The sequence below is a fragment of the Nothobranchius furzeri genome, chromosome 14, assembly GCF_043380555.1.
Source record: "Nothobranchius furzeri strain GRZ-AD chromosome 14, NfurGRZ-RIMD1, whole genome shotgun sequence".
NCBI classification, from domain to species: domain Eukaryota; kingdom Metazoa; phylum Chordata; class Actinopteri; order Cyprinodontiformes; family Nothobranchiidae; genus Nothobranchius; species Nothobranchius furzeri.
In genome coordinates, this window is record NC_091754.1 from 44,671,208 (window position 1) to 44,684,120 (window position 12,913).

The following is a 12,913-nucleotide window of genomic DNA, read 5'->3' on the forward strand; positions in this document are numbered from 1 at the left end:
AAATTGTTTGAAAGACAACTGTAGAAGCTGCCCAATGACTGAGAGCTGTCAATGGAGCATTCCCACACTAATTAATATATTTATTTAGTCTGGCTTGCCAGGCTAGGAATATTACATACTTGGACATTAATATTTCTCCGAAGCTGGCAGATTTCTGCAGAATTAAACTGCATCCCACTTTTAAAGAAAGTGGAAGATGATCTTGCAAGATGGAAATCTCTACCAATATCACTCATGGGGAGGGTTGCTACAGTAAAAATGATTGTTTTACCCAGAATAAAATACTTATTTTCAGTGATCCCAAACAAGCCACCATCTGCCTGGTTTCTAGACTCCTCAATCACTAAATTACTTTGGCAGGATAAACCTCCACGAATTAGCTTAAAAACGCTTCAGAAGACCAAAGCTAGAGCAGGACTGGATCTACCCAACTTTTATTATTGATACTTAGCCAACCTGCCCCAATATATACCAAGATGGTCGCAACATAACTCACTAGATGAGTCCTGGTTAGCTGTGGAACAGACACTTTGCAATGAGAGCTTTTGGACCTACCATTTATTAGCTCAAACATAAAAATACATGAAAGCTTTAAAAGTATTAATGTAAAAGTATTAATATCAGCACCTCTCTGGCAGCATAAATAATAGCAGACTTCTCTAATCCCATGCAGATGCACACCCATCTGGAATAACCCTGACATTTTGCAAAACAACAATATGATCCATTTTCCAGGGATCTGGAGGTGTAAAGGAATCTTGGACCAGGAACATATATTTCACATAGAATAGATTTCATCCCAACAGAAAACATAGGAGAATAATCTCCTAATATGGGATTGATAAATATAGATTTTTAGAATATCAATAAATAGTTAAACAAAAATGAAGCTAAATAAAAGAAATACAAACACCATCAAGGGTGCTAGACATCTTTAATCTCAACCACCCAAAATTACTGTCTCAAGTACATAAGACACTGTCCAAAGTTGATGATTTAATAGCATTTACAATAGGAAAAATGGGAGCAGCTTTGACTAGAATTTCTGGTCTCAGAAATGTTTAAAAACTTTACAAATTACCAGGAATGCCAATTACAATTAATTCAATACAAAATTCTTTACAGAGTACTTTGCATTTTTTGACTTTTTTACACACTGCACATCAGAGGTATGACCAAGTCACTGTTTTACAAGTCACAAGTAAGTCACAAGTCTTTCCAGTCAAGTCAATGATGTGGAAGTCCAAGTCCTTAACTTTGAATTTTCAAGTCATAATCAAGTCATCTGTCCAATTTCAATTTAATGACAATGATAATAAATAAATTCCAGAAATAAAGCTTCTTAAAGCTTCATTTATTTGCTCAAACAAGCAGAAAGTGCAGCTGAATTTGATTATAAAGTGCTGCTGCATTTAGCAGTACAAAATCAAACCCAGATCAAAGAATGATTCATGAATTTTGTTCATGTCGGGCCACTTTTGCGCTAAAATATCAAATATGCTCAAGTCAACAGATGCATGTCGATTCAAGTCGCAAGTCATTGGCATTCAAGTCCGAGTCAAGTCGTAAGTCTTTATAGATTTTATCAAGTCAAGTCAGAAATCATTAAAATAATGACTCGAGTCCAAGTCATGTGACTCGATTCCACACCTCTGCTGCACAGATAAAGCTCCTGACAGTTATATCCATGCATTGTGGTCCTGTCCAACTGTTAGGGATTTTGGTGCAGAGTATGTTAACACCTCTGTTATGCCTTATTAAAAAAAGGTGAAGGACAAGCATACCATAAGGTAGGCATGCATTAGTGTGAACAAAAATAGTTTTTTTATTTACAAATTTAATAAACTAAATCACTGGCTCAGCCACGAACAACTGGAAATCGAGCTGAAGGCTGTTGTAACCAATAACTAAAATATATGATACAAAAAAAGATCCCCAATGTTAAAGTAATCTGACTCTGACACCCAAACAAAAAGGGGATTTCAACCCCTTGCTACAAATGCAAACACAAAAAGACTCTTCTGAGCACACGAAGACTAATCACAAGCCAATACAACAAGTTAGAACTAATAAGTACAAAGACTATCTCCCTCTTAGCAGAGATAAAATACCACAGATAAGACCTAAACCAACCACAGTCTCATAAGGAGAGAATGCTGGAAAGGGAGAAGACCACTTCACAGATCCAAACTCTCCACTCTCACCAAAGGCTACCCAGCTTCTTCCTTCTGTGCTCTCTGGGCACTAGTGAGCTGATGCACAGCAGCTGTGCAGGCTGGGCAGCAGGAGGACGGGTGCTGCAAGAGGACGCAGGAGGGCAGATCCTAGGGCTGAAAGCTATACTCATGAACTGGAAAAGTAAAAAAAAAATTGCATTAACCAATATAGAATTATTTTGTTAGATCATTTTAGCCTTGAGACAGCCTCTGCCTGGATGAGGATTCAGGCCGGGCCTCGGGGGTTGGCTTGTCTGTTGCCAGTAGAAGGGCAGGGACTGGGGGCGTTGCCTGGCCCTGACTTCAGGGCCTAGGGGTAAACCTTAGTACCTCCTGAACAGACAGGTATTCCATCACAGGGAAGGGGGATGTCTGGGAGAGGGAGGATCCATCTTTACCTGGGTGTCTCTTGTCTTGCATAGTCTGGTGTAGGGCTGGGCGATATGGCAAAAATAGAATATCACGATTTTTCCAATATTTTATCACGATTTCGATTTTATCACGATTTTTTATCCATGGATAGCATAACTTCAATTGCGTATTAAAGAAGAGAAACATTGAATAAATAAACATTTATTCATATTAGGGATAATCAACACAGTGCTAACACACTTATATTTTAAACTCACACCAGAGATGATAAAAGCCCTGAGAGAAACAATTACAAAAATCAGTTTTTCTCGTTTTTCAAGTAACTTAACATACATTAAAATCGTAAACATATTTAAAGTGCAAACATGTCAATTGCAAACGTATTGTGCAAACATTAACTTGTTCAAAATAATATGTAGCTCCCAGTTGCTCATGTAGTGGATAGTTAAGCTCAAATACGGCTCTGATGTGCGGCTGGACCAGAGATCGCTTGTGGTAGCAAAAAACTGCACATTCTGAATATTTTCTGCAACAAGTCTCTAAATAAAGTAAAAATTTCCAGTGCAGATTGGAGACAACCCATAGAAGCACTGATTTGATCTCATTTCAGAGAAAAATAGAACAGGTTAGATGCACCTAATAAATAAAATTACTAACAAACTCAGGAATGTTTCTTTGCTTCACTGTTCTGGTGCTGAAAATATCACTAATGCGGATCAAAGGAGATACACAGATGAATGCACCTCTTATTATTTGGAAACTACATTTACTGCAGCTGGCAGAGATTGTTTCTATTGATACACAGAGTTTACAGAATCATTTTAAATTGTAATGGGGAAGACTGCAGGAGGGAGCGGTAAAATACAGGGGGTCCCCAGCAAAAACAAGAAACTACGAGTCTGATGAAACCCGCTGGTTTTCCATCAGGCAGTCACGGGGCAGCTCCAACGACCCAGTGACTGAGCTCAGTCCGGCTCGGCAGAGGGTGAACGAGCCGAGGCGATGTCGTGCTCTGCTTAAGAAGAAGTGTTATTTTCCTGCTTCAGAAGAAGCGTCCAACGTGTTTTTACGCTTTCTCTGAGACATGTCACGTCGCTAAGTTGTTAGCGCCGCGCGCTAAGGAAACCCTGCGTTCCCCTTCGGAAGCCGTGTTTGTTCACACACAGGTGAAAACAAGCGGGGCACTAATATATTACTATGACTCACTCTGATTGGTTAAGGGTCAAACAAAGGCGTGTCATTCGCCTGGGGTAAGTTCCTTTTTCATTCAGAGGCAGAATTTCAACAGCAGAGCTGTGAATCGTGATAAAAAGGTCTCTCAAAAATGACAGACCGTCAGATGTGTAGATCGTAAAACGGTCTAAAATCGTCATATCGCCCAGCCCTAGTCTGGAAGTTGATCATATGTGGGGGTGGGAGTATATATTCTGCCGGGGTGGGACTGGGTTGGTGACCTTGGGTTCCGTGGGGTTTTGTGAAGCTGCTGCTGTGGGCCCTGGCTAGATTGGCTGGGGTGTCCTTTCTCCAAGTGGGGTTTGGGAACGGGGGTGCCTATTAGGGCCAGCGGGTGAGCTGGCTCCTTTGGGAGTTTAGGCCCTCCAGCCTTTGTTCCCCATCCTCAGACATGTTCCTACTCCTGCAACCCTTCACATCTTCACACAAACACGCACATAGGCCTTGGAGTGTGGGTAGGTTCAGAAGGTGTGCATGGTTCTCATCTCTGCAGTACTGCGGCAGCCCGAAGTTTAGTCTGCACAATAAACACTACCAGCTCTGGTATCCGGGAAGGGTTGTGCCCTCTGTGCAGCACTACCAGGACAAGAGTGAGTGGGGTGTGTATGGGGAGTGTGAGTTGGTGTGTGATGTACATACCTGTGTGTCTTTAGGTTCAATGTGTTTACGTGTGAGCATGAGGGTGGACGTGTGTGACTGTTTGTGTGTGAATGTACATGTCAGGTGGGGTCTTGGACTCCTCCCCTTTTCTGAGACATCTTGTGGTGCTACGTCATCCTTTAATTCAATCTGCTGGGTCCCCGGCGGGGTTGGTAGCCCCTGGGTCGCTGGGTCCCAGGCTCGGCCGGCTTGGGGGTGGGAGGCTACGGGCGGGCCTGTGGGCCGATATCTCCCGGGACTCTGCCGGCTGCTGGTTGTGGCCCCTCGAGGTGGTCCTCTGCGCCTCTCGAGGGGGGCAGGGGCTTTTCTGGTAGCAATCTCCCTGGGGTTCCTGTGCTCTGGGGCAGCTCCTGGATCTCTGGGACTTGGAGCTCCCTCCATCTCTTACACATCTTTGGGGGGCTGATCTGTGGCCTCTCACACTCTCTATTGGACGCTCCTATAGAGAAACCTTACATAAACAAGCGCGTGTACACACACAGGTGCTCACATGGTGCTCTCATAAGTATGGACTTGGGCACGTTCAACACATGTCTTAAGGCTGTGGTTGGCACTAAAAGCACTGTGATTTAATATCGTGTGATTGTTCAGAAAAACAATGCTGAACATTGTAGGGGGTGGGGGGTGGGGGGGGATTGTGACCTGATGTTGGGCTAATACAGCCAGTCTGTCACTCCTTGCTCCTTGTAAAGTTTGTTGTACACAAAAAGCTTATCTACCGAGATGACAGCCCTTCTCCCATCCTGGATAAACTTTTTGCACAGCGGGAAGAGGACTCCTTGCCGATCCAGGATTTCCTTAGGAAACTAGTCATTCACGCTGAAGTGTTTTCCTTTGCGCTCTCTTCCGTGGCTTTTAACAAGATCCTTCTGCTTAAAATGTTCAAATTTAGCCACGATGGGACGAGGTCTTCTGCTGTCCACTCTTTTTGCTCCAAGGCGATGCACCCGGTGAAAGGTGATCTTTTGTACCGTTTCTTTGGGTATCTTCATTTGGGTCTGGAGAAAGTTCTTGATTGTTTGTTCGCAGTTCTCTGCTCCTCCCATCTGTTCCGGCAGGCCTGCGAACACCAAATTATCCCTTATGATTTGGGCTAGAAGGTCCAAAACCGTCTCCTTCAGAATCTTGTTGTCCTGGGAGATCCGCTTCACTCACTCTTCCAGGGAAGAAACGGACTCCCGCAGAGACGCGTTCTCAGCAGCGAGCCGCCCCACCTGTTCCTGGCTGAATTCCAGAGACGGAAGGAGGTTCTGGAACTCCTGATGTAGAACCTCAAGCAGGTGGAGTCGCCCCTCAAATCCCAGAAGCCGTTTATCTATAGAATCCAATAATTCTAATATGTCCTTACAGGGAGATGAGACCTAAGGTGAGTCCTGAGGACAGCTCCTCTTCGGACCCATAACAAAAAACTCAAAAGCTTCGTCAGTATAGTTTTGTAAACTTTCAAAATTTTCTCCACTTACCTCCAGGTTGAGTGAGTTATACTTACCAGATTATTTTTTGCGTTGTCAGTAAATAAATTGGGTGAAAATGCATCTTAATTGTTAATGGATGTTTAACGAGCTGCCATCAGCTTCAAACGCTGCTGTGTCTAGTGATCGGCCGTCAGCGCATGCGCTTCTCACCTCTCCAGCGAAGGTTTCTTAAGTAAAGGTTTGACTACAGCAACCTTAAAATCCTGTGGTATGTATCCATTTGCTAAGGATAGATTTTTTATTGCGACTATGGATAGAATTTATTACTAAATGGAAACTGCATTGTATGCTTATTGTTTTGATGAAGAAGCCAACTTGTGTTCAAGCTAATTTTATGGCGGCGCGATGATTGACAAACAGACTTATGACTCATTGAAATATTTTGATGTGGCCCTTTGAGACTTGTATTTGAGTACCCCTGAATGACACGATCTTGTATATATCAGCTGTTTTTCTAATTATTGTTATTTTACAAGATTATTTTATTGTTCTTATTTCTTATTTTTGCACCAAGTACCACAGCAATATTCTGAAGTTGTGAACCTGCTCACACATATGACAACAAACCATTCTGATGCAGAAAGCAGGTCGAATGGTGCTTATTTTCTGATTCACCAACAACTCTCCTAACTTTTCAGTTGTTTTTGGGTGATGTCTGCTGAATTCATTTCCTGCTGAGTTACAACCAGTCAGTGCAAATTAACCAAAGCTATTGCTCAGCTATTCTGCCGAATAGCTACCCTTGTTCAGGTACTCCATTGGTTCCTGAAAATGGCCAGGACAATGGCCCGTTTGGCCGGCCTGGTGAAACGGAGACAGGCCACCTCTTGAGTTGGAATGTAGATTTATTAAATCTGTTACTTTGTCTTATGTTTATCACATTGACTTGCTTCCTGTGTATCAGCAACAATGCACACCTTATTGCATTCTGCTTCCTGGTGCAGGTGGTGCAGTTCGGGATGAGTGAGAAGGTGGGCCAGGTTTCGTTTGATCTCCCTCGGCAGGGTGAGATGGTCCTGGAAAAACCCTACAGCGAGGCAACAGCTGAGCTCATTGACAAGGAGGTCAGAGGGCTGGTGGACCAAGCTTATGAGTCTACCATGCAGCTCATCAAGGAGAAAAAGGAGCAGGTGGAGATGGTAAGGCCCTCAATTTCATTTCATTTATTTATCTATTAAGCACCTTAATGCCACCAGCCAAGGCGGCCCAAAGTGTAGTACTTGATAAAATCATAGATCATACACATTAAAATTAGAGACAACAATAATAACATACTAAAAAAATGGATGTTATAAGACAAAAAAACACTGAAAACAACTAAATTTAAATGCACATAGTGCCTAAAAACAATAATAATAGTAATTAAAAACATTCCAAGAATATTACCAGAAAAATAACAATACAATGAAAGGAGTACAAAAAAGTATAATATTTACTAGATTTGTAATATTGATTCAATTTAGCTCTAAAATTCCAGACAGTCAGCACCTCTACGACTGTTTAATATCTAGTGGGAGTTTGTTCCACAGTCTTGGGGCCAGTGTTGCAAAGGCTCGCTCCCCTCGAGACCTGCAGTTAAAGCTGGGCTTAACCAATAAATCCTTCTCTGCAGAGTGGAGAGGTCGAGTAGAAACATACCTTATTAAAAGCTCTGCAAGTTAAGGTGGCGCTGTTCCAGCAAGCGCCTGGAAAACATAAACCAGTAGTTTCATTTCGATGGTACGCTTCACACGCAACCACTGCAGAGTATCAAGGACTGGAGATGTGTGCTCCTACCTTTTTACCCATAGATTAACCTGGCTGCAGCATTTTGCACCATCTGCAGTCTGGCAATTGCAGATTGAGTCATTCCTGCATACAGGTAGCTGCAATAATCCAGCCATGATAGTACAAACACACGCGTCACAGTCTAAATCCTTTCTTGAAATCATTGCTTTTTTTCAGCACCTCTAATCACAATATAAAAAAGAGAGAGGCTGTCTTATAAGACAGGAATTTCACATTGACCGACTCAATTAGCTCACAAAAATTTGCCCCCGCTCTATAAATAATGCTTTTTCCGTTTACTCTTTTTAACATAACACTACTAAACTTCCACACTCGTTACATTTATGGACATAAAGTAAAGAGAGCATGGGATGACAGCTGGAATGAACAAGAGGGGTCCAAAGACTGAACCCTGTGGTACTCCCTTGTAGACACTCAAAAATTCTGAGGACAACCCATCACATTTAACACATTGAGTTCTGTCCTTCAAGTAGTCCATGATGTTCAGACAATCCCAAACAAAGAAGCGTTTGTTTTAAAACAGCATGGTCTACAGCAGGGGTTCTCAATTACTTTTTTTTTGAGGACCCCCTTGCTCATGTTCAAGACAAGCCAGGACCCCCAACCCCAACTCCTACATGCATACACACATTAAATGTGATCATTTACCATCTTTATACAGACACACATAGTTATAAATTGGAGTTCTGATTGTACTATAGGGTGTGTTATTGGGAATTTATGAATGTCACTTTTACAAATAAATTCTTGCTAACCTCACAATCTCAGCAAAGACAAAATTGTGGGGACCCCCTGCAATTTGGGAACCCCTGGTCTACAGTGTTTGTGTCACGACGTGCCGGTGAGTGGAACGGAGGTGAGGATCTACATGCTGGGGAGGAATCAGGCAGGTAGACAAACTGGGTAACGTAAAAGGTTTTAATAACAAACGCACACAGGACATGGGAACAATGAGCCAACAAGAGACACAGAACTGGAGGGGTTTAAATACAAGAGGGCTGGGAGCTTGGGTGATTGGAAAACGAGAGGCAGGTGGGAGCAATTAACAGAGACGCAGGCTGAACCAAATGGGGAGACAGGACAGGGTGTGACAGTTTGACAGATCAATAAAAGGTGAGGCACACTACTGCTTTTTATCCAGAGCAACAACTATGTCATTGATCACCTTGGTACCTGTGATGTACCTGTGCTTTTTCTGAAACCTGATTGCAGACTTGAGAGAAGGTTGTTTGAATATAAAAAGTCTTTCAATTATGACTTACTAGGGTCTCTATAAGTTTTGCCAGGACACACAGATTAGATATTGGTCTGTAGTTTGTTAATAGAGCTGGGTCACCACCTTTTAGTAAAGGAGACACAAAAGCAGACTTCTAAACTGATGGTATTTGTTTGTTTTTAAGAGAAAGGTTAAAAAGAGGCTCTGCTATGAAATCAGCAGCCATTTTTAAAAAGTAGGGTTATATCATGTCTGGACCAGAGTTCTAGTAATTTAATATACTTGCTCTACAGTAAAAGGAACAAAGTTCAAAGATACACCAGGGGTCATGTGGGAATCGGTGCATGGGAACAGGGTGTGTTCCAGTAGAAGTAGACTCTGAACAGATTGTTAAAACAGTTTAAAACCTCGGTTTTATCATAAACGGGGACAGAGTTGTTTAGGATACATTTAGGAAGAGCATGAGAAGTGAAGTTGTCAGATTACTCTGTGGATTATTTAGGCTCTCACTTGTGACAGATAAGTAATAGTCTGATTTGGCCTTTTGATGAGAGTGGTACATTTATTTGCTAGTGTCCCGAAGATAACCCAATCAGAGGGGAGATTTCCTGTTCTGGCTTTGGCCCATGCCACATTACGCTGATGGATAATATTTTACAGTTCGGGGGAGAACCAGGAATTTTCTCGTCTTGTGATTCTGAGTTTCCTGAAGGGGGCATGCTTATTTACAATTTCCATGAAAGTCTCCTTGAAGAATGCTTATGCTAGCTCGACATCTGGTTACAAATCTGTTTGCCTCCAATTAACCAAAGACAAATCCTTATGATAAGGTTGTTCACCGAGTTGTGTAAAATCTCTCTTGTAAATGATGCGTGATTTGGATTTAGGCATTTTAGAGCTCCTGTAGTGGCTACAACACAATGATCACTCAAGTCATTGCAGAAAAAGCCTAAAGATGAGAATTTATGAGGGACATTTGCTAAAATGAAGTCAATCAAGGTGGACTTATCAGGATTCTTAAGATGGGGTCTTGTGGGCTGGTTGACCAACTGGAGTCACAGAAGCTTCTGATTTAATCTGAACCTGCATTTTGCCAGTCCCAGTTGAAATCACCAGCCAATATAAGTTCACTATAATTTAACTAGGACAAGAGATGCTTTAAGGATGATAATGCCTCCTTGTAAGCCGATGGTGGTCTGTAACACCCAGCAACAGTTATAGAAAGTGATTTATCAATTTCCACATTTAACGCCAATTTTGTGGTGTTTTATAAATAATCTAAATTATGGTGGTTCAATTGTAGTTTGGCAAAATGGGCCCCAGAACATCATCTTGCTTAGAGCCCCCACAAAGCTAAAACAGCTCTGTCTGGATTTATCCTCTTCTCGTTTCATCTCATAGTTGAGGTGTACCTATGGTGACAGTAAGGAGAACTTTCACAGGGACCCAGATCCTACCAGGCAGCCACCGGGATTGATCAGGCAGACGCCAAAAATCTTAAACCCCCTGACCCGGGAGCTGAGAACACTCAGGCAGACCAAGGCACCACACTCCACACCAGGTGTGGTGGGGGAGAGGAGACGAAGATGTATAGCAGCAAAAGAAGTCCCAGGAGAGGGGAGGAGTCAAAGGCCCCACCTGACATATACAGTCATACACAAACACAGTCACATACTCCCTCCCTCATGCTCACACACACATACAACCTAAGACTAACAAAAATGCACGCCGGACACCCACTCATGCTCCCCATACACACCCTATTCACTCTGGTCCCGGTACTTCTGCACATGGAGTACAACCATTACCGGTTCCCAGAGTTCGACCCTTTCTGCTGGGGTGCTGATGAGCAGGCTCCCCCGCCCAACACTGAGCAAAGCAGCCCACCACCCCAGACCCCAACCCGATGGCCAGATCCCCCTCCTAGCCTCCAGCCCCGGGAAGCCAAGCGACAACAGAGGTGTGCTAAGACCCGTAGTCTTCCTCCGTCTGATCCAATATAGTGTTAGTGCATGATGATGAGGTGTATTCCATGGCTGTGGTGAGCGGGCAGTGCGGGCATTGTCTGGCCTATGCCAGCTGATGCCACCACACCACCCCACTTACACCCACAGCCCTCTGTGTCTAAGTGCAGTTTAAAATTGGAATTGGGCACCGGCACTTGGGATGAGGCTGAAAGATCCCCTTGCCAAATGCCGTTGAATGTGCTCACTTCCAAGGCCCTAAGTGTGTCTTTGCGTGGAATGTTGTTGGTTTAAGTGTTTACGGTGCAAATAAAATTGGGGGGCAGGTTGCCACAGGAATGCGTAAATGGGGTCCATACCCGCATCCCCTGACTTGTCCACCCCCAAGGTCCTATGTGCATGATTGTGTGATTATGTGAGGGAGCAGGAGGAGAAAAATGTGTGGGGATGGGGAGTAATGGCTGGTTGGCCTAAGCCCTCCAGGGAGCCAGCTCCCCCACTGGCTCCAATAGGCACCTCTGCTGCCAAAATGCCACCCAGGGCATGGAGACCCCAGCCCATCTTGCCAGGGTCCAAACCAGCAGCATCGCAGAGCCTCACGGAATTCAAGGGCACCAACCCAGCCCCACCCCAGCAGAATATCTACTCCCATCCCTGCATTTGCACTACTTCCAGAATATATAAGATATAGGACATCCAGGTAAGGTTGGGTCCTCCCCCTCCTGGACATCCCCCTTCCCTGTGATGGGACAGCAGAGGAGCCAAGGTCTACCTGAGGCCCCTGAGCCCGGGCCAGGCACTGCTGCATGTTCCTGCCTTCTTCTCAGCAGCATACATGTCAGGAACTGACCCCCAAGGCCCTGCCCAGATCCCCACATGGGGCCCGGCACCCCCACAACCTGAGCCCCCAGGCCCCCACCCAAGTCTGCTCAGGGGCAATGCAGCTGCCAGGCAGCGACCCATGGCCACCGCCAACACCACCAAGGGGACCCACTCACAACCGCCAGTAGTCCACCCCCCGAGGCAACCCAAGCACTTCCAGAGGGGGAAAATCCCTTTCAAAAACATCAGATACGTATCGGGTTCAGTTCCACATATGAAAGTGACCTGGATCGGATCTGTGACTTGATCAGATATGGGTCACATGTGGGAAAGAAATCAGATTTGATGCGCTTTTGCCTGCAGTGTGAATCCAACCTTAGTAAGGATCCTAAACAATGTTTTATAAATTAGGCCCCTGGTCTGTCATAAGGTCTCATGTCTCAAAGGTTTTTATCTTTTCCTTATGAGAGCCACATACTCTGGGTTTCTGAGCCGGTCAGAAGTCAGTGCTCTCCCCACTTGCTCCTCACCTCCTACTGGCTGACATTTGAGACACGGAGGAGAGAGACCTTGCAAGCTGCACTCAGATTGATTTAGCTTGACTGTTGCTGGACTTCAGCAAACATCTGATACTGGTTGCTGGTCTCTTTCTTAGGTGGGGAACCATCTGCTTGAGAAGGAGGTGTTGAACAAGGAGGACATGGTGGAGCTTCTGGGTCCACGGCCATTCCAGGAGAAGTCCACATACGAGGAGTTTGTGGAGGGAACAGGAAGCTTTGAGGAGGACACCAGTCTTCCAGAGGGTTTGAGAGACTGGAACCAGGAGAGAGGAGGGGAGGCTGAGGAAACGGATCCAGCCCAAGAAAAACAGCAGCCAGTTTAAAGCTGGACTTTCACTCTCAGCTCAGACAGACATGGACGTTGAAACAGTGAGCTGACTGTAACATTTCTGTGGACAGAGGGTTTGTTTTTGAAGGAGTCCTCCTGGACAAAGTTTGACCTGCAACCAAAAACACAAAGTATTTTTACAAGTTCCTTTAAACTTTCTGTCTGAGACGTCTGCAGGAGTTCAGGTGGAAAACTGCCCACAAGGAGTGGATTTCTCTGCTGTAAGTCGGGAGTCTGCTTCTCCTGAATAACATTCATTAAACCAGAATGTGAAACGTT

General features: G+C 44.3%; 1 protein-coding gene across 1 annotated transcript in view; it reads left to right on the forward strand.

Annotated features, from left to right (window-relative positions):
- The window catches only part of LOC107380816 (mitochondrial inner membrane m-AAA protease component AFG3L1), a 44,653-nt gene extending 31,740 nt beyond the window's left edge, over positions 1 to 12,913 (forward strand). Inside the window, exons 15-16 of the mRNA XM_015952175.3 lie at positions 6,901 to 7,095; positions 12,402 to 12,913. Of these exons, the coding sequence (XP_015807661.1) occupies positions 6,901 to 7,095; positions 12,402 to 12,629 (423 nt within the window). The 3' untranslated portion in view covers positions 12,630 to 12,913. The remainder of the gene's footprint in view (positions 1 to 6,900; positions 7,096 to 12,401) is intronic.